At 40.6% G+C, this 22,877-nt stretch overlaps 1 protein-coding gene across 1 annotated transcript in view; it reads left to right on the plus strand.

The window, feature by feature from the left end:
- TMEM241 (transmembrane protein 241) overlaps positions 1-22,197 on the plus strand; it is a gene marked incomplete at its 5' end in the record, with an annotated part of 56,804 nt that extends 34,607 nt beyond the window's left edge. The window contains 2 exons of the mRNA XM_080340252.1: positions 18,681-18,745; positions 22,063-22,197. Coding sequence (XP_080196378.1) covers positions 18,681-18,745; positions 22,063-22,123 — 126 coding nt within the window. The 3' untranslated portion in view covers positions 22,124-22,197. The remainder of the gene's footprint in view (positions 1-18,680; positions 18,746-22,062) is intronic.
- Positions 22,198-22,877: the final 680 nt, after the last annotated feature.

Raw genomic sequence — 22,877 nt, forward strand, 5'->3', positions numbered from 1 at the left:
GTTTTTATGGTACTTACTTTGACTGTGGCAAGTTAATCATTGTATAAGGGTTTTAAATTCTTCCCCATAATGATTTCTGACAGCTTTCGTGTCAAAGCGTTGCTTTGTGCAGAGACAGATGAAACACAGGTTTCGTCTGTATGTAGAGCCCTGTGTTGTATTTATAGTGACAAATGCTCTCTGCACTTTTGCTGTGAAAGCAAATAGTGTGTGTTAGTCACATCTCTATAGATTTTTGAGAAATGCCAAAAAATCACTAAAGCAATGTGTAAAACAAACAAACAAAAAGCTTTTAAGAAGCCCAAGATATAGAGAATGCTTTGTCGTAGTCTTGCACAGATTTAATCCCCAGAAGAGCAAGGACTTGAAACTGTACTGAGTTTTCTTGTTTTAATTTGAAAGTTGTTCTAGTGTCATGGGTCACATACTGGAAAGAAAAACTGGACGTGCTTGTATATACAGACAGAAGCATCTGGTGAGAATGCTAATGAGCTGTAACAGTGCTGTCAGTGAGTTTGTTTAGATTAAGGCTGCCAATCTATATCTGGTGTTGAAACCTGTTAGTGTTTCTGAAAGCTAAGCAGCAGAAACAATTTAAATCATGAATAGAAGAGGAAAATGGTATTTCAGAATATTTCTTCAAGATACTGGTTACTTATGAAATCATACTCCTATGTCATGTTTAGTGTTATCCCAATAAACTTGTAGTAGGGAATTCAGCTTGTTTCCAATAGGAACTTATTGAGACAGCTTGTTATAAAGAGGAAGAATATATGGGAAAATCAGTGGAACATGGATTTTTCGGATTCTGTCTTCCTCTCAGCTCTGAAAAACTGAAGTTGGATAACTGAAATGAAGTTGCATTGGATTTTACACTGATTTTCTTATGCTCTATACTAATGGAAAAGGATTCTGGATAAAAAGTGTTTTAAAATTATATATATATAATAACCAGAAGAAGAGTGTATTTGGTTGTTTTGTACTTGCCCACTTGGTTATATTGTAGACTGAAGTAGTGTCATCTTTGCATGCTGTTGTGCTCAGGCGAAAGTGACAAGGAGACTCTTGGTTGAAAATGACATTGCTTTCTTGGCTTAGACCTCCTAAAGCTTTATGCAGAAATGTCATAAACTCCCACTGGAGTTCCATAAACACAGTGTGTTTGTACTCAGCAAAGATCCTACCCCCTGTGTACAAGGCTGTCTTAGGATCTGTGCTCACCCAGTCTGGAAAAACACTGCAAACCTTGAAAAACCACAAGCCAAGGCCCTGGGAGAGGGGGACAATTGTGTTAGAGACCTGACCAGACTCTGCTGGTAGGCGCTCTCTGTGGCACCAATGTAGTTTGAACTTTGTCTCTAATCTGAGAGATGGAATTTCCCATCTGAAGCTTTCAAGTGTGCCAAGAGGGGTTCTTAAAAGCAGAAGTGAGCTGCTTCCATCTACACACCTTGGGTACTCACATGCATGTGGATATGCACACACATATGCATAAAGATAATTAAAAATGGTAAAAATCCTTATGGATTTGTGGTTGGTCCTCACTGTGTGAAATACACACATTTATTCTTGACACATATATCTGATTCTTGTGGGTCACCATGGGGACTATGCAAATACCTTGGAAAAGAAAATGTTTTCCTCAGCTGAGCTTGACAAGCAGGTAAGGCAAACAGTATGCTCCTAACTGTGCCTTAAGGGTTTAGGAAAAAAAACTACTTGCTGAAACCTTAGAAGTGTAGGGTTTTGGGTAGTTTCCATGGAGACAGCTTGATAGTTATGTTGTAGCATCCAACACTAATTACACCATATAATTGTTGGGAAGAAGACCAGTCTCCATAACAACTCCTTTGTGTGCTACATGACCACTAAGCTAAGTGTCATGGGCTCCCTGGGAGCACTAATGGAATTTAAGGAAACTGTCTCTCGTAAGAATAGCGGAGGCTCATTGGAGATTTTGAATCTCCAGGTAGTGGAAAATTTAAATATGTATATTAAGAGGTGTTGTGTAGGCGGGCTGCAGTTGTGTATCCATTGAAAATGGCAGCTACACAGCTTTTGAGCGCGATGTGGTCACACAAGTAAGTTATGTGTTGCAAGTTTGGGGTAGTATTACAGCACATTTTTCATCTGTATTCGATATAATAAATCCGGTCTCAGAAGACATTAATTGATAGATTGAGCCCTAAGGGATGCTCTGAATTAGTTTGTTTCCTTTTCTCCATCATGATATCCATTTGAAGTGCATCATGTACATTTGGTGTTGTCATTCTCTTGAACATAAAGCTCACTGCAGAACCATTAATTTAGAGTATGTCTTTGGAAGGTACTTTTTCACCCCTACCCTTGACAAACTGTCTCTACATACTTGACAGCAGAAAATGACAGTTTAAAAGTAGATTTTGTCAACTCTTAACAGACTTTTGAATTGCAGAGGATGCAGGATCATTGGTTCCTCTGCATAATAGATTCCAAGTTGCCTGTGTGTTTATTTGGTCTCCTGGAGTTACTTACATATGGAGAACTGAGGCTGGGAGATAAATCAGAAGCGTGACAAAGAGAAGACAAAAGAATGAGGACTCTTTTGCAAATTGTTTCCATTGCTAATGTGCTGATGCAAATGCCAAAATCATATGGGAGAACTGTGCACTATATATAATAACATACTAATGCAGGTTTCAAAGCTAGCTAAGGCTAGGCTTCCGAAAATGAGCAAAAATAGCCACATTCTTCTCCCTTGCTCTTTCCATGTTCTTTTTAGGATCTGTCTCGCTAGCTGCCTTTTTGATTCTTAAAAGCTTTCATGGGTGAAATGTCTCCAGGCTGCCTCACAAATCTTGAGCTTTCTTCAGAAACTCCTCATGTTAGCAAGCTGCTGCTGTTTGAAACGGGTCTCCCAGTCTTTCTCTTGCTCTCCCTCCCCAACTCAGAACCAATCTTTGCAAAATCTCAAGTGCATCCATTTTTAAATCCCCCTCTGTACAACTGTTCAAGGATTAGATCTTGCCTTTCAACAAGAGTCAGCAAACAGCCACAGGGCTTATGTCCCGTCCCTGGAATATATGGTGCTCAGGGAAATCACATAGGCTTCAGACAGTCTCAGGAGATGACCATGAGCTGTCCTTGTCCTATCCATGGGTAGCATGGAGAAAAAGAGGGCAGAGTCCAGCTTTCTCTTCATGTGTGTTGCTACAGATGGTTGTCCTAATGAGGTGGAAGGGAATGGGTCTTGTTGTAGAGTCTTCCCCACCCTTTCTGAGGGAATGGAAGGCCAAAGACTATAGTCAACTAGAGTCACTTCTGTCACTGTTGTCCCATGCAAGAGGCATAAAGGGCCCTCTGGTGCCCACAGGGCTAAGTGTGTAACCATGTGACATTGCTCATAAAAGGCATTGCTCAAAACAGATTAGCTGTGTTAATGTTTTAAAAAAAAAAACAAACATTTTTTCAAGTATCACAGTTTTTAAGGTTTCTGGTGGAATATTTTGACCTTTTGAATGGTTAGAAAGCCCTGGAAATACTTTTGTTTTTGAATAAAAACAGAAAATGTTAAAGAGCACCAATTCTTCCTTGCAGTCCTTAGCAGAATAATACTGCTACTAATAGCATGTTGATTTCTTTCCATTACATCATCACTAAAACAGCATAAACACACCAGAGAATGGCAATGCAGAGCCTATGTCTCTGTTATAATTGTTGGGTTGTACAGAAGGGGGTCAGCAGGGAGATTTAGTTATCTGGTCTGGGAACTGTTTGTTTATGAATTAGGTTTTCCCAAAGGAGTCGTGAGATGGGAAATACAATAGGAAATGGACTTTGTACATGCACAGAAATACCAAGATTGTAAGTGTCATGCGGGAGAGAGGTTGATGGAAACTTGCTATTTTTGCTAACAGCTTTTTAAAAATACTTGATCACACATCCTGAAGTTTCCTATGCTATTTTTGATACTAGTGATATCCTCCACAGAGTTCCAAGTTAGTCATGACAGAAATATGTTTTACATCCCTTAATGTTGACAAGGAACATAAGCACTTCACGTATTTCTATGGATTTTAACAATGGAAAAATGCATTATATTGCTTTTCACTAAAACATTCCCCTTAAGCCAGGCATCCTCTTTGGTTCTGACAATGTCCTCAAACCCTTCCAGCAACATTTTGCTTTCCGTGAATGAGTAAAGCAGCGTGCATAGGATCTGGCCTCTTACAGCAGCGATACTGGAGGCAAGAAGAGCTTTGAAGAGGCACTCAAAAAATGCACAGGTCTTGAAGTGACAATGGCCTCAATCTGCAGTGTTCAGCCTGAGACCTTCGGGCAATCCAGCATGGAAAGAGCAGTCGCTGAGAATGTGTTCAGCATCCTACCCAGCACCCCCTCTACAGCAAGGTACTCCAGATATAATCGGTCTTGGCAAAACAGGCCAGTCTCCACCTGGGTCATTTGAGCCAGCTCTGGAGGTGGCTTCAGAGCAGACAGCTGGGTGGGTGGTCACCTACCTGATATCTGTGTGGAAAATAAAGTTTGTTCAGTTTTGGGCCCCTCATCATAAGAAGGACATTGAGGTACTAGAGAGAGTGCAGAGGAGGGTGATGAAGCTGGTGAGGGGTCTGGAACGCAAGTCTGATGAGGAGCAGCTGAGGGAACTGGGGCTGTTTAGCCTGGAGAAAAGGAGACTGAGGGGAGAACTTGTCGCTCTGTACAACTACCTGAAAGGAGTTTGTAGGATGGAGGATGTTGATCTCTTCTCCCACGTAGCAAGTGATAGAACAAAAGGAAATGGCCTCAAGTTGTACCAGAGAAGGTTTAGATTGGATATTAAGAACAAAAATTCTACACAGAAAGGGTTGTCAGGCATTGGAACAGGCTGCCCAGGGAAGTGGTGGAGTCACCATCCCTGGAGGGGTTTAAAAGGAGTTTAGACGAGGTTCTTAGGGATATGGTTTAGTGCTAGAGTTAGGTTATGGTTGGAGTCAATGATCCTGATGGTCTCTTCCAACTGAAATGATTCTATGATTCCCAGGTTGCTCAGGATATATTTTCTGCTGTCAGTCCTCTGGTGTGCTTTGTGAAGGTATTATCTGGTATAGGGCAATGCCTAAGCACTTGGCTTTGGCCTGGGTGTCCAGCTGACTTTTGAAAAGATGTTCAGTTTTTGTGATACATGGAAACACATTGATGTAGCCTGTAACACATCTGCCTTTGGCCCCATTTTTTTGCCTCTGTCTCTACACTGTTGAAGTTCTCTTTCAGAAGTTGTGATCCCTTGAGCTGTGTTCTCTTGAACTTTAAAAGATAATAAACTGACAGGGGTTGAAAGTATCAGCCTGGTTAATTTGGACTTTGGTAAGAATTATGAAATGGTGGTCATAAAGTGGCTAAATGCTGAAGAATTATCACAGCCACTACGTGGTCTATTCTTAAAAATATTGTCTTCCACCACTGTGCAAATAGATTCTGCCTCTAAGGAAACTCAAGTCAATTTTCCTTTTCTTCATGGACCCCAGCTGCCAGGAACTTTACACTCTGCCTGCTGGAACCAGCTTTTCTTTTTTCTCCGGGATGCCAGCTGAGCCACCACTGAGCCACTGCTGTGGAAGGTCATGGTCCAACTGTGAGGACTTTGGAATTGCCTCCTCTCCCGCCTTTAGGCAGAGGTCCTGATACTGCAGGGCAGTTATAGTAACAGTTCCTGCCAGATCTGGCTGCTGGCCCACCTGCTGGCATCTAACACTTGGGAGGAAGACAGACATAGGCAGATGCTGAGCTCAGTCCTTCCCAAAGAGCCAGTTCCTTTTGTGCCAGATATATGTAGCAAACTGTCAGCTTGCCTGTTAAATGTGCCGCTTAAGTGTGACAATGAAAAGCATGCTCCTCTTATCTGGGTTATCAGCTTTCTCTGTCTCTTCGTGGTAATCTCAATTTCACGATCTCATCAGGGTTAGATGAGGTGAAGAGTGACTTGGGATGCCAAAAGCTCTTGCTGAGCTTAACATAAGATGAAGTGTATTTTACAGCAGCAGAGCGTTAGAACAGCTGGCTGCTCCCCAACTCTGAGAAGCAATACTTTTCAAATCAGAAAAAATAATTCTTTAACACAGTATACCATATTACTAACCAGTAAAATTCAGGGCATCCAACAGAAGATAACGCTGAGACAATTGACTGAGTAAAAGTAAAGAGAGGTGTATATTTTTTACAGGTTCAGATCTGTTTGAAAGGTTTCAGTGACTGAGTCACTAGTAATTTCAGCAGAAGCAGACATTATATAGAAATCTTTCTAGGACAGAAATGGAAAGATTAATATACTGCGTGCCACGGTGTGCAAGTTTAGTATCAACTAAGGTCAAGATGCAAATCCTTCTTTTTCTCTGATGTGCAACATTGACTGCAGACTTGCTGCATTAGGGGAGGATCATAAATTCTCCTGAATTCTCTGCCATCAGCCAGTACTTGATTAAACAGACCCTTGGTCCACTCCAGTTGGTGTCTGTGATCCTAATAGGTAAAACACTTCACTGCTGTTGTTGTTGCTGTTGCAATGCCTACTCCATTACACAAATATTTAATAATGCATAAAATAAGAACAGGATGGTAAATCACATTGCCCTGTCAGCTTCTGAGCTCAGAGGTATCAGGGAAGAGATTAAATGGCAGAAGCAGTTTAAGGCCTTTGCAGTAATGGGGCAGCATGTAAGGAAAAGAGACTTCTCAACAGGCTGAAACAGCAGAAGAAAAGTACAGTGAAGTGTTATAATGTATGTACGGGAAACAGGAGATGATGGGGCTTAAGTTTGGTATAACCTGGAAATGCTAACATATTTCAGCTTTTGGTCAAATATACATGTATCAACAGTCAATCTTGTAACAGCAAGAATGGACAAAGCACTTATTGGCAAAGCCAAATAAAAATAAAGTTATTTCACCAAAAGAAGCCTTCTCATATTTCTCATTAAATGACTTTTGTTGTCCTTGCTTCACAAAGCTTCAGCTGCATGGATCGTGCCCCTGATTCACAGAACTGACCCGAACAGATGCTATTAGTCTGCTGCCTGCACACCCACCTGTTGGAATCATGATTGATAGTGTTTCCACATCAGCAGAGCTTACTTTGGGGAGAACAGCCGTGAACTGCACAGGGTTTCCCCTTCAGCTCCTTGTTACAGAACCAGAGCACTGAGAGTAGTGACAGCATCTGGATTACGTTTTCAGTGGTCACATTTAAAAGCAATATTTCCATATGAACAGAGGCACTGTTAAAACTGAGTTCTGTACTATAACCACTCTACACTTTACAGGCTGAAGATTGGTGGTACTTCCCCAGCTGTCTCATTAGTCACAGGAAGGGGAAATGTATGTTTTGACCATTATTTCCAGTAGTGGAGGGCTAATACTTCTTGCTTTGGCTTTCTCTTTAAGATGATAGCAAGTCTGATGTTTGTGTTTGAGTGAAGGTATGGTGGAGTGGCTACTTGATGTGCAAAAAGAAATAGCTACCATAATTTTCAAGCCAATCTAGTATTTTACAAAGGGCAAAGAGTTTTGTTTTTATTTAGAAGTCTCAGGAATGTTTCACTTTTTGTAGGAAAGGAAAATGAATTATCATGTGCTTGCAATTGTTTAGTCTCATCAGTGGTGTATGTTTATATATTTCTATGCTATATATAATAAGTGTTTACATATGAATACATTTATAGGTATGTGTTTATGCATTAATAGATGTAGGCCTTTCTGAAAAGAAAAAGTCTTGTCTAATCATTATAAATATGACCATGATATCCTGTTTCTCATAAGAGAATTGCTTTTGCAAATTCTGTTAATTACACTCAGTAACCCACATACCCTTCTTTACTTTCTGTACTTAACTACTGGAAAATGTCTCTGCAACATAAAATAATTGCTGTATCTTTCTCTGTGGTGGCCCTTGTGAGATTTAAAAAAAAAAGATACAGTGCAGAAATGAAGAAATTAAGGTATTGCCCAGAATCAGAGTCAGAAATGCTATCTGTTAGCTACACATTAAATCTTTGTATGGCTGAGAGCTCTAAGATGCCACGCAGCTTAAGGAGATGAAGGCAGAGGGTTCTTTAGCAGTGATTCAGAGGCAAGAGGCAGATGGGCTTTTCTGTGTTGTAGGATGGGGCTGAGCATACAGCTGGGTTCCAGCAGGACCCAGTAACCACAGTATCCCCTGATGGCTCATTTTCTCCTGCGGCCAGACTGCTAATGAGATGCATACGGTGCAAGAACAATAGCTTGGCCACCTTTGTTGTATGAGGAATAAAAGAATTAAGAGGTTAGGCAATGATTCCGCAATTCTTTTGGCATTCACATGATGCTCAGGGTTAAAAAATGGTTACTGTGGCATATTAATGAGAAAGGATTATACAATAATCCTTGACATTGTGTTAATCTGATAAAACAGGATGCTGAATGTCTTCAAGGGAGCTGATACAACCACTTATTGCTTCAATCTTGCACTTGCAGGATCAGTATCTTGCTTGTATTAGTCATGGTGTCCTGGAAATGAAAAGAACATACGAAAAACAGCACTGAGAAAAATCTTCATAAATGCAATGGAAAGCAGAGAAGGGATATCTAATTCCTTAAACACTGGAACTGCATATGGGTATCTAGGCATAGAAATGCAGAGGATTATCTGCCCTCTAAATGCATACTAAGCATAATTAAGAAATGTAATTTCTTATAGCAGTTGAAAAGCTGATATATTGGAATGTTCCTCTGTGATACAGAGATTATTGTTTTGTGTATCAGTAAGGTGAAAAAACCCACCTTAAAAATATCTGGCTATTTTGCTGGAGGTGAGCATTTATACTGCTTCTGTTCCAAAAACATTTTAGAGAGCAGGTTGCTGATTGCGTTTGCCTTTTGATCCACCCTCACCCTCTTTTTTTAATATGTTTTATTTTTTAAATGCGACATGTAGCTGATTGTAAGATGGATCAGGAATTAACTGCTATGAAAACCAGATAGATTCATTTACACTAGAACTAAGTTTTATCATTACGCTTAAGCATTTGACTTCCAGGGCATGTTTAAGCACTGGCTGCTTTTGAGTCACAGTACACGGAACTAATTGCATTCTTGAAGAACCCCTGGAATTTACCATTATTGTTTTAATAATGCTCAACAAAATAAAGAAAAATAAAATATAAGAAAAGGACAGAAGAGAGTGACCCAACCTCCTTTGAGAAAAAATGTGCTTTAGAGAAGCTGGACATCTGTGCAGGCATTTAGGCAAATATGAAATAAAGGATCTCAAAGAAATTTACAGAAGCTGGTAAAACTTCTGTGTGGCTGGTTCAAAGCTGTGTGGATGATGAAGTCACTGACTCTATCACCGTTGCCATGGTGCCACTGTTGCCATGGTGCCAGCATCACTAGGCCATCCTTTAAGTAATACCCTTTAAGGCCTGTGCACCTCTTGGTCATGGGTGTGTGTCAGGGGGGGTTAAAAGCTTTGTTTCCTTTAGGAGAGCCGAGCAGAGTCCACCTGTGAGCAGTGTGCACCTAAATATGCTGTAATGCACAAACCCATTGCACCGTCTGCTGAATTCATAGACTGACAGTCTCCAGTTATGTCTATCAGGGAACAAAAACCCTTAGGGCATGTCTGCACTTTGCTCAGGCTGTGGGGGTAATGCAGTAGCTGTTCTCAAGTTAGTTCTAATGAGCAGAACTGAGAGCAAAACCTGTTTGGTGTTCCCCTGCTTTCCAATATATTTCACTTAAGATTGTTTCTTTCCCTTGTTTAGGCTACTCAGCTTCTCAGGCATGTTCATGGCATTGATTTTTCCTTTGGAAAAAGCCATTATTTTGGTGGTTCAAGGCTAAAGCTTCATTACTTTTCCTTGGAAAAAACTGTGTCTTTGCTTTAAATCTTCCTTGTCGGTGGATTTATTAGTACTGCTCCTTCAGGGGGCTGTATTATCAGCTGAAGCCATTAGGTTAAGCAGCATATTTTGTCTTGCCTTTGGATTGGTAACAACAGGCTCTCACAGAACAAAGTTGAAAACTCTCACAGGTCATTTTGATGTGTTGATTAATACACCTGAATCAATATCTAGGCGAAGGAGGCTTTACAGAAGAGTTGGTCGGAGGAATTTTTCCCCAATTTGCTGTATGTCTTTTAACAAGAGATTGGCTGTGTCACTTTAAAGATGAGCCTTCAAGGAGGCTTCAAGCTTCTAGAAATGATCTAAATTGCATTTGAAAGCTTCCAGGTAAGCTTTTATTTCTGTGGTAGATTCCCCCAAAGCTGACCTGCAAGTAAACAGTTAATGCTTGTTTGATTTTGGTCTGGTTCTGCAGGCTGTATTCATTCAGGTACTGTGCAGCACTGGGAAGATCTGCTGTGCACAATATCTGCAGTGCTCTATTTTGACTGACAACTATGGGAGAAAAATAGCATATTCATTTTTTTTCCATGTTTCCTTTATATTTGATTGTTTTCTGCTGTCCCATTCACAAGCAGGCCGGTTGTATTTGACTTCAGTTCTAGTCTTCTTTCTTGTGAGGAAGAATGTTCCCATCTTTGTCATCTTCAGCAGAGATTTTTGCTGCCCACTTATGGAACGTGTCCAGTGCCTGTTCCAGCCTTCTGTCCACAACTGGTGAGCTTAGTGGTGGTCATTGATGCCTCTCGTTGTTCATTGCTGACTTTCTGCAGTTTGTGAAACAGTCAGCACCTGGTCTATGAAGATCTCCTCTCAAGCTTGGGCTTTTTCAGAAAGGCTTGTCAGTACGTGTCGGGCCGCTTTAGTCAGGGTTTAGACAGGAGAGATCCCGGTCCCTTGGTGTTCCCTCCATGTATTTGGCTGTCCCAATTAATGCCTTATTCTTCTGTTTCTGTATCTTCTGGATCTCCGTGAATCAAAATATTCTTGCTGAGGTGCAGAGAAGTTACCCATCTGGCAATGTTTGGTTGCCTTAACTTTGGATGTAGCTCAGTGGAGGAGAACTGGATAGCAATGGCTTGTAGTCCAGCTGGGATGAAAAATGTATGTAAACAAGGAGGAATGGTGTTAACAGCTTAGTAAATTCTTGTGAATTAATGAATACAGAAGATGGCATTTAAAGAATCAATGCCCTTTTTTTTCCTGTTCTGAAGGTTTTTGTTTTGTTTTTGCTAGATCTCCATACCTGACATAACATTTTGTGTGCACGTATGTACATATGCTTATTCCTAAGTAAACATGTATACAAAAGAGACGTAACTCTGAAATCTGTGAAATTATTTGTGGCCCTCCCTCAAGAAACAGAAGAGTATGTGTTGTTCCTGATGTTTGCCAGCTGTAATTTCTGGTAGTACTGGATTATCTTGATGTAGCTGTTTTGAGTGGCACTAACAGTGATCCATTGCCCTGATGATATTTGATTATTATCTTAGCAGCTGGTTAAAACATGCAGAAGAGGGAGAAAACAAATATGATGTCTATAGAAAGCTTGACATTGCTTTAATTCCACCAGTAGAATGAAAACAAAGGTTGTGTACATCAGAAGCTTTTTCCTTATGTTTTGAGAAGATGACCTGATGATAAATAGAACAATTTGTTTTGAACAGTGAGTGAACTTGATGAGCCGTTTCAAAACACTGTCTTTGGAAAAAATGCACATTCTTGTAAGGACAAAAGTTTTGGCAGTTTGAGGAACTGAGGTTACAAGGATTGGCTCTGTGTACACAAATTAAGGAAAACTTTGTAAAGTATTCTGTGTTCACTTACAGCAAGAACTATGACGTTTAACACTCCAGCAGTTTTACAGTGAATCAGAGGAAACATACTTTTTATATAGTATGTACCAGTATAGTTATAACATTAACAAATCACCGTCATGTCTGGACTGAATCCCCCATATCTTTCCATTCCAGATAGGAAGATTAAATCAGAATCTAAATTTTGAAAATGTCCTCGTCCGTGTTCTTGACTATGTAGACAACATGTTCCTGAACACCTCAGAAATGTTAGATATTCAAAATCTACAGCCAGCTCCTGCAGCTTGAAAATCTTTCTCTAAAATGATGGAAAGTCAGAGATGGAAGGAAGCAACGATAGCTTGGTCAAGAATGACACATTTATCTAATCAGTGCTGGCTGGTTTGAGCTGATTGAGAATTGACACTGTAGAGGCTATGGGATAACCACAGCTGGTTGGTGGAGAAGGCAAGGCAGCAAAGAATGCCAAGTCCCCCATTTCTATATCTCCTAGGATCCAAGTTTCTGCTTTGCCAAGTACCAGGAACCTTTAGGATGCCATTGCCATCTCCTGTCTTCAAGCCACATGTCAGACTTAACAGAATTTTCTGATGTTATGTGGTCAAGAAATAGCTCTAATAGAGAAACTGGCTCAGCAGTGATCTTGCCTGTACTCAAGGTCCTCCAGCAAAGAATACTCCAAGCAGTCTTTAATTTTTATTTTGTTATCTATAAAATTTAATTATTTTCTAATTCTAAATTAATTTATAAATATATTTCTAATTTTTTAAAAAGAATTTTTAGGAAATAAATTTGGCTTTCCCTTCTGAACATTTTTTCCTGTCTGCCCATAATGTGATTAGGAGAAAGGAGGGGATCATTCACGTCATGAGTTGTGTTGTGGTCTCTCAAAGTTCCTTGGGAACTCTTTAAGTCTAGTTGGTAGTAGTGCCTCCCTCTGCTCATGAATCACTAAAGCAAATTTACAAATGCAGATGTATGAGAGCACGTTCTTTCCTATGCCTCCTTTTGGCTGCGCAAGGGTGATTTTATGTGCTGGATTTGTCCCTGCTGTGCAACAGGTTCTTCCATATATTAGGATATTTATGCTTGGTGAGTCTTAGTCCGTTACCCAGCATTTCACCAGTGCCGTCGTTGTTCTTGTTGCCAGTAATTCAGCTTGAGAAGGAGCAAACTCTGGACCTGTGGAATTGACTCCCTTCTTCTCTTTGGATCCTGAAATTGGGCACTGTGTTGTCCTTCAGAGCATATTGTTAAATATAAATGACGATGTAGGCGGTGTGTGGGGTGTTACATGGCATTCGGGCCTGTCTTTGGTTCCCAGAATGGTGAGAATTCCTGAGGTTTTCACTCTTTTTTTATGTGGGGAACTGAATCTGGGAATCTTTTCTAACCAAGAAGGAGTCTGAAACCTCTGACTGTCCCACTTCTTGTGGGTTAATTCTCTGGAGGCCCACGTTCCCCTGCTTTGCCAGGCTGTGGTATACCATACCCAAAGCTCAGACTTTCAGACAGGCATTTCACCACTGAGGAAACAGCAGTTTATTTCCTTCTACTTGATTCCTTGTGATCCTTCCTTAAAGCTTCACCATAGTTCATGCCTTACCAACTTCTGATGAGTTATCTTTGGACATGGTTTCTCTAATGCACAAACCCTAGAACTCTTGGATATCTGTGGTCATTAGGTACAATGAGTTCAGCCTCATCTGTTTCTGTTTCAGTGTTTACAATAGGTCTTTCCTATCACTGAATCTCCTCGAAATATGTTGCTCTTGTTCAGAAACTGGAGCAGGGGTCTCACAAGCTTTGTTTCCCTCTTTAGGGACTTAGGTTGCAAGGTGACAGAGGAGTCTGTATTTCTCTGCTGTCCCACCCTTTCTAGGTGTGTCTAACCCCACTTCTGGTGCAAACTTGTAGAAGGGCTGCTGGAGAAGCTTGGAGAAGAGGAGACTGAGGGGAGACCTCATCATGGTCTACAGCTTCCTCACAAGGGCGGGAAGAGGAGGGGCAGGCACTGATCTCTTCTCTTGGTGACCAACAACAGAACTTGAGGGAATGGCAGGAAGATGTGCCAGAGGAGGTTCAGGTTGGACATTAGGAAAAGATACTTCACCCAGAGGGTGGTGGAGCACTGGAACAGGCTCCCCAGGGAGGTCTCACGGCCCCAAGCCTGACAGTGTTCAAGAAGAGACTGGACAACACCCTCAGACACATGGTGTGAACTGTGGCGTTGTCCTGTTCAGGACAGGAGTTGGACTCGATGATCCTTGTGGGTCCCTTCCAACTCGGGACATTCTGTGATTCTTTCTGTGCCATTCTAAGACCCTTCTCTCTGGCACAATCCAGCCACAGGGTTGGGTTGGCCTCTGTTTTCTTTCCAGGTACTTGTTTGTTCCTTGTCCTAGAGCAGCGACGTAAAGAAGTCCCATCTGTTCTGTTTCATTATCTAACTATTCAGGCCTAATCTTTGTTCTGGCAGTCCTGCAGTGTTCTCCCAGTGCTTGAGCTGATGCTGCTCTAATTTTCTTCTTCTTGGTGGGATCTGCAGTCCTAGCTCATGCAGGCTATCTCCATTGCCATATAAGCCATTTCATCTAGGGTAAGTTGGCTGGGCCGATGAATTTCTGCAAGTTGTGTCCTCCAGCAGTGGAGGAAATCAGCCCATTCTCCTCATACACAGAGACCTCATCTCAGGTAAATATCTGTTGCAAGCATATTTCCTTCAGTGCTGATACACATTGTAAAGAACTAGAACTGGTTTTGACTGAGATAACAAGCACATTCTGAAATGCTGGGATTTTTGTTCATTTATAAAATTACTTGTAAATAATTCAGTGATTTGAACTATAGAAATAATTGAGATCAAGGCAAATGTGCGTTAATAAAATGTTCCTTTAGCTGGATCTTGTTTCCACAGTACAATGGAGTGACACGTGAAATTTAGAGTTATTTATTTTAATAAACAATCTTTTTTCCTTTTTTATTGTGCAAAGAAGGGTTTGAAATTACTTCTCAGGAATGATCTCAACTCACATGGAAATGTTTTGTTAAATGATGCTACACTTGGATTATTTTTCCTGATTACTGAAAGCTTTGTCAGAATTTTGCAGAAATGTTCACGGTATGAATGTTTTTAAGAACAGCTTTTGCAGTACTGCCTGGTTACAGTTCCTTTAAGCAAGTAGGTAAGCAGACTCCACAGAGCTATTCCTGTTTCTAAAAATGTTGAGGTTCAACCATCCAGTTTGTATCATTTGGTAGAATTAGTGACTGTATGTCAAAATCTTGGGGACCTCTGTTCAAAATATGGTGGTTATAGCTAATTAAAATTTTCCTTTCCACCTCCTAGTTTTAAAGATTCAGCACCAAAATATGTTTAGAAATCATTAACTTTAGTTTGTCCTTTTACTTGCTGTCTTTTGTCTTGCAAGCTCATTCCTTTTCCTGAAGCATCTGAATGGTGACCTTTGAAGTAAAGAAAGAGAGATTACTGCACTTAGCATGTTATGGTTTTGTGATTGTTGGTTTTTTTTGGTTTGGTTTGGTTTTTTTTTAAAGGACATTCAGAACATCCATGTGGGTGGGTTTTTTTGAACAAAATAGGCACTTTGGAAAATGCTGAAATGTACTTGAAGGGAAATTACCTTCTGAACTATGTCCTTAGACTTAAGATTCTTCCCCTGGAACAAATAATATGGTTAGCTTCCCTGAAAACTTGATTTCTATTTTTAAATGTGCTCCTCTTTTAGATATATAATCAAAGCTGGATGTTTTAGCAATGTGTTTTCCTTCTGCTTTGTTTTTGTTTTGTTGGGGTTTTTTTTCTTTCACATGCTTACTTCATGTGCTCTTCCAACCCACATTTTGTTTCTCTTTGGCACTGAGAGACTCTTACATAATTTTTCAAAAATACAACAGTGTTGTGCTGTAATAGCCCAAAAGGCTACAGCCTGCATTTTTGCAGAGGTTTGGGATGATCGCAGTAGAATGGTGTATTGTTTTTGATAAGGCCTGTTTTGGGAGAGTTCTTAAATGCCTGTTTCTCTGCTGTTGGCCTCTTCTCAAGTTTCTGATAAACAAGACTCTACAAGGGAGTGGGGTGACACAACTTTAACTTGTGTCACTTCTCAAATACAGCACGTTCAGTTTCTTTCAGGAGGACAGCTTAAAGAAAAGAATGATCTGTAGATACCACAGCTGCTATCCTTCATTAGTTCCTGTTTACATGCTCAGTAAGGAATATTGTATCTTTTTATGTAATAAGTTAGTATTAGCCTAAGATAACCTTAGTGCAGTTGATTCTACTGATGCAGTTGATTCATACTGATGTAAAAGAGAAATAGCTCCTTTTAGGTCAGCACAGCTGCTGCAAGGTGTGTGAGAGGAGAATCCCGCCTGCTGGAAGAAGACATGGATGTACTTTGAAGTGATGCATTTGAACTGACAGATATCCAGCTTAGCTTAGGAGCTGTATTTGGGTGAAGTGCTGGAAAGATTCAGCTCCTGAGTACTTAACTTCCACTATTTGCGGTAGGTGTCAGCTCTCAATGGCTGCAAACTGCTATGAGACAGGCCAAGATGTGACCTGAATGTGGACAGTTGTAATATCATCTTCTTGAGTTTTGAAGAATAACTTTCAATTTGTGACTATTCCTTCTCCTCTGTCAGCCTCTTTTGGGTGCACCTATGTAGTGATATGTGTGCTGGTATGTATACATCCGAGTCTATAGAGGTAGAGCTGATACATACCTTTGATTTTCCCCTGGAGTGGGAGCTCACTTTTTCTGTTAGCTTTGGGCTTTACAGTATTGTCCCTGTTGTTCATTGCTCTGGCAGGCCATGTGCAAATACTTAAGTCAGATGGATTAATAGTTCATATCAGGAGGTCCGTGGTTGTGTGGATACCAGCAGTATGACTGCTGTGCAGGAATGGAGTGGATCTGCAGTTTCATGGCATCCTTCCTGGATGAAGTCCATCTCCTGTGCCTTTCCCTGTAAAAGGTGCCTCTGCTATAGGCAAATCCAGAACAGTCAGGGCGTGACTTATGGTAATATCTAAGGATTAAAAAAACATCTGAATGCCTCAGTCTCCCTAAATTAGAGAACAACCCCTAATAGGCCAGAGGAGACACTCACTGTGTAGTCCCCTGCCACTGCAGGGTCTCAATACTTGCTCTGCTTAATTGTCCCCACTCTGGCTAACTCGTTAGAGTGGGGCTGGAGAAGTAGGGGACAACCAGCTCTTTTTCATCCGCTGCTGCTCGTGATCCTGCACTGATCATGCTCCAGGCAGATTCAGAACCCTGCCTTTTAAAATGCAGCCTTAACAAATGTGGCGGGTATTGACTAACAAATGGTTGATGCGAGCTGTGGTGCACAGAGTCTACTCTAAAATGCCATTTGCTTCCCTACTGCACATGTAGTAGTGTTTTAACAAGTAATAGATTAACGAATGAAGTTTCTGCTGTCACCCCTGGGAGTCAACTAGACAAACAATGATTAGGAAATCTTAGCTGATAATTGTTTAAATGTTTTGTTTCTTAATTTCATCCTTTTCCTTGGGCAATTTTGTATTATCCTAAAAAGTGCCTCTCATTCCTCAGTGCTTGTATTTCCCAAGTATTTGTAAATCACTACCAAGTTTTCCTTTCCCACAGGCATTGCTTATCCTAACTGTTGACTGAAAATCAATCCCTCCATCTAATGGCTCTGTCACTGTTCTCTGAACTCTTTCCATTTTACATTATCCATCTGGCAACAAAATGTCCCAAACTGCGCACAGGATGCAGATGTCGTAGCTCCGTAGCTGCTGAGGCAGGGAGCTGTTACAAATCGTATGTCGGGAACTTGCTGGTTTTAGGATCAGTATAGTGAAAATATAAAGTTGTTTGCCCACAGCTTCTCTGCCTAGAACACCTTGGTGTAATGGTATTTGTGATATAAATCCACTGAAGTTGCATTGTTTTTCTTTATGCTGTACCCTGTTCCTTTTCTTTGGCTTTTCTGCGCCCACAAACACATTTCAAGCTCTCATTATTCTCAGAAATATGAGGGTTTTTGAGCCTGGGATCTGAGTGCTCTCCCAGCCTGCTGTGGGCAAATAAAAGCCAGGAGGTTTCCAGGCCAGGGCAGCTGGGGTGTGTGATAAGGGACCTTCTGCTCTGGTTCCCTGTCTGGGTTCTGTAGGAGTGAAAACTGAACTGCGACACATGACCATCGTACCATTTTCTCCATTCTTTCCAGCCTAACAAGCAGCATCTTTTGCATGTGCTCTTCCAGCAATACCCCACAGGCAGGTTCCTGCTCCAACCTGGCTGTGCAGCTCTTGTATCCCTGTCTGTTGGGACTTCTTCTGCTTCATGGATTGATCTGAAGGGTTAACATGGGTGTCCGTCTCTTTTCCCAAGTAACAAACAATAAGACAAGAGGAAGTGGCCTCAAGTTGCACTAGGGGAGGTTTAAAATGAGTATTTGGAAAAATGTCTTCACTGAAAGGGTTGTCAGGCATTGGAACAGGCTGCCCAGGGAAGTGGTTGAGTCACCATCCCTGGAGGTGTTTAAAAGATGTGGTGCTTAGGGATATGGTTTAGAGGTGGACTTGGCAGTACAAGGTTAACGGATAGAATCAAGGATGTTAAAGGTCTTTTCCGACCTAAACAATTCTATGATTCTCTCAATCTACTTCCTGCTATCTCCCACTTATATCGGGGAGGGAGGTTGGACTGAAGTAGAACCTCCATGTTTAGCAAAGTTGTTGAGTTTCTCCTGTCCACTGACAATCTATTTTAGGTACTAAATGTAATGATTAAGACAGACAACAAAGAAAAAAAAATAAAAAGAAAAAAGAAAAAATGTGACTGCACATTGCTTCAGCAAAAGTATTTCATTTTTCATTCGTGATATCACAAGATCACAAAGTTTGCTTCTTTTTCTTTCAATTTTGCAGGTTATCACTGCTAGCTTATCACCATTCTTCTTTGTCATGACTGCCAATGTACTAACAATTTCTTGGTAAGTGCCTACGTGAGCTTTTTTCTTAACAGTAAAAATGAATTTCCACACAGTGCTTCATGTGGAAATACTTTCTAAATGTCACCTTCTATTAGCACCAGTAATATTTCGAATGTAAGGGGAACCAGGTGTGCGATGATGGATGCAGTTCAGCAATACAGAGAGTTTCTTCTGCCTCTGTGGGAGAACACAGACATTTTGGACATCAAGCCTCACCACAATTCACTCAGCATGTTTTACAGCTTGACAAATGGAAGCAATAGGCAAATAAATGACCCATTCAAAGTCATGCTATAAAGTAGTGGTGGAATTGAAAATAAAATACAGGCATCATGGTTTGGTGACAGCATCTTTTTAACCAATTCAACCAATTCATCTTTTTAATCAATTCAAGTTGCCCTAACACAGTGTGTACTGTGAATGCATACAATGAAAATAGTAGAAAACAGTGATAATAAACTTTTTCCAAAGCTGTATTTTTTAATGTATGGCCACACATTATGAATTGCCTCAACCTGAATTTTTTAGGTAGCAATAGAAAGGATTGGCATGCAAACTTCTTTGGTCAAAGACTATAGTTTTGGTCTGTGCTTTGGACAGCATTCAGCAAAAGGGAATTCCAGCCCATGACCAACGCTCCTAAATGCTTCTACTATGCAAATAACAACTAGATATGAGGTTGGGCATGTATCTCTGAGGACAGACTTGTTGTCAGAAATGAAAATCTGCTTGCTCTTTTCCCTTCACAATTTGATTGTCATCCTAAAAAATCAGCTATGCAGTCAATGGAATTAGCATATTCTTTTTTCAGGGGTGAAGTTACAGGAAGGAGACTCTCAGTTTAAACTAGCCTCATCATATACATGTGTGAATATGCATCCTCGTATGTGTGTTAGGCGCATGTAATCTCAAACACTATAATAAGTAATGTGCAAATTCTTTTAGCTCTTGCAATACATTTATGTGGCCTATGTGTGTAAGAGGCTGAACTAATATCAATGCATTCCTAGTGCAGACCATTAACTTGCCATTCCTCACCGTGTTTTACATGTGTTTATGCAGGTCTATCATGTGCATCATAGAGGTAGGCTTTTATAATATGTATGTATTCACTGATATGTATACTAAAAAAATCATGTATACCTTTGTTAATATGAGAACATAGACCTGTATAGTTGCACACATGCCCCATATGCACTGAAAGTAATATAAATGATGAACGCATACGTACCTTTAAAAGAAACTTTGCTTTAGCCCGTGGGCCACTGTTGCACTTTGAGTGTCATAATTCAAAAATATAACCATTTTATTTATTTATTTAGTTAGTTAGTTAGTCATTTTGAGTTCTGTTATTGCTTGTGCATCAGCAGTGCCTTGGCTACCAGCAAAGCCCTGGAAATAGTTAGATGATAGCAGCTGCAAATCACTCATGAGATCATTAGTCACTGAATTTTTTAATGTTGCTGCAGTGTTGTTGTGGACAATATCATATGTTGATTTCTGAGTGATGGGCAAATGCAGTTAGCTGTCACCCCACATTAAACAGAAGCTGGAGGATTTGCCAGATGGTAAAACGAAGGTAAATCAAGGCTTGATGTTTAGCAGTGGTTTTTGCGTTGCTTCATCTTGAAGTTATAATGATGATTTCTATTGGCCTAGTAATCTGGTGAGTATGGATTGCATGGGCACGTGGATACCTGAGGTTTATTAAAGAACAGTTTAGATTCAGTCACCTTTTTACAGAACAGGGCTGATACAGTTTACTAATTTTTGTACAGAATTGCCAGTCTAATTTTTAGAATGCTACAGCAGAGATAGGCTTCTTTTTTAAAGCCTTCATTTAAAATGTTGTAAAAAACAGTGTGTCTATAGAAATTTAAAAAAAAAAATAAAAAATAGTAACTTCTAAGAGTCAGGTTTTGTTTTTCCTATATTCAGTGGGTTTTTTTCCTTAGGATAAAAAAGAATATAGTATCCAACCTTAGCTTCTGAAGGAATTAATGCAGAGGGAATGTTTATAACTGGAGCTGAAATCTAGGCAAGACATGAGGGTTAACCTTCTCCAGACAAAACTGCTCAGAGGTTGTTAGTGATTACAGGCGGACAGACTCATATGTTTTAGATCTTTTTGGAAAGCCTGCAGTTCTCACAGCCCTTTGCTCCTTGTTGGTAATTCCACACCCAAAGTTATTCTGTCCCCACAGTGGACTCTCTACAGACTGTCTGTAGCACCTACTTTCCAGGGCTGATTACTGTGTAATTGTAAGATACCGTACTGTTGTTATACAATGTTTGATCCTCTCAGGAACAAGGACAGTTATGTGATTTTTAAAACGGTTCACCAAAGCTAAGATTTAAGTGAATATAATGCTGTTAAAGACCAGAGAGCCTTCAGCTTTACATGTTGGGGTTTTTTTCCAAGAAAAAAAAGCACCCTCTTACAAATGAACTTAACAGAAGTCTGTTCATTAAGGAGCTTTCCTGTTTCATAAACTCACTAAGCCATGAGGCTAAGATGAAAAGTCTGTACACTCAGCTTTGCACTGTTATGAAAGGGGAGAGGAGTTGGTATCCTACCATATTCCTGTCAGCTAGGATAGATAGCAGAGGAGATTTGGGGATTATTAACTGTTGCACGGGTTGAGTGTGTTGACAGCTTATTTCGGTGAATGGCTTTTGTTTGTAAAACCATTCATCCTGATTTGGAGCCCTGCTTCTAGCCTGAGCCTTGGAGAGAAGCATTAGTGCTGTTTCAGCTAGAGCAGGTTCTTTCACCAGTTTCCTCACAAAGAGAAGCAAACATGGGAATTCTCCCCACCTTGCTACTACCAGTGGGCTCTCCCCAAAGCAAAATTATTTTTCCCAGTTTCCCCAGTCCCCAAAACCTAGGTTTTATATCTCTTCATCACTTCAGGACAGAACACAACACAAACAGAAATTGCAAGGGGGAATTATTAACCTAATGAGGTTCAAACTTTCCTGCCTTCCTTTCCTGTTCTTGCTAGTGTATGGGTGTGCAGCTGTTCTTTTACCTAGGTGCACCTTTCTCTGTCTAGATTTCTGTCTGTTTATTTTCATGTGAATACCACCAGCCATAAAATATAGAAAGGGTAATTTCTGGTGAGATCAGTTAAAGACGACATTTCTGATTTCAGCCTTTTCTTAGCAAGGCAAATGAAAAAATCACTGGGTTACTGTCTCTAGGTTTAGATGTGTTTAGACAAAACAATACCTTTCTCTTAATGTTGTGCTGTTTGGCATTGTATGAAGTAGGGGGACTTGCATGATGCTAAATTTGTGGTATACTTTGTTTACAGCCTTGTGATCAGTGCAGTTGGAGAAGCTTTGCTTGTTTACACTGAAAGGACGGGCACATAAAGAGGAACCGGATCTCACCAGCTGGGAAAGAGCTGACTTGCAGCCTAGAGACCCTATCATGAATAAAATGTGGCAGCAGGAATGAAGAAGTGCAACCAAACACAAGGAAAGAGACCTATTGTTTTTCTATTGAGAAAGAAAAACGATGCTATTAATAGTGCTGGTAAGAGAGCAGCACAGTTGGCAGGATGGTTAGGAGCCTTTGCCTCAAAGCAGAAGACAAACTATTTCTGATTGATGTGGTAAAGGAAAAACTGTTCTGTCTCATGCTGGTGGCTCTGTGTGAGAACCTCTCAGGAGCAGCTTCTTGCACAAGGGACGGAACTCAGGAAAAGCAGCATTCCCCACTGGATGCCCCTCTTTCTTTGTTTGGAAGCTGTCAGCAGGTTGTACCAAACAATGTCAGAGCCCAGATCCTGCCATGAATTTGGGATCAGGAGGGATGGATTTTTGTCTCCAACTGTTCCGTAAGCAGCAAGCTGCTGCACACAGGTCTCTAGTCACGTCGTCTGAACTGACATGGTGACCGAGGCCATGGGGCGTCTGGAGATAATCCCCTTCTGGAACTGCGGTGGTTTGACAGCTTTGCAGAACAGGGAAATCAGCAATAAATCTCAATATCTGTCGTGGTTGCTCTGTGTGTATTTTTTTCCTCTCTCGTTTTCTGAGATTTCTCTTGAACTCCGCAAATTTTTGTCAGCTGGAGGGGGTGGAGGAACACATAATGTTCCCAGCAGTGGCTTGTCTCTTAAAT

This window comes from Nesoenas mayeri, assembly GCF_963082525.1.
Source record: "Nesoenas mayeri genome assembly, chromosome: 2".
Classification (NCBI taxonomy): domain Eukaryota; kingdom Metazoa; phylum Chordata; class Aves; order Columbiformes; family Columbidae; genus Nesoenas; species Nesoenas mayeri.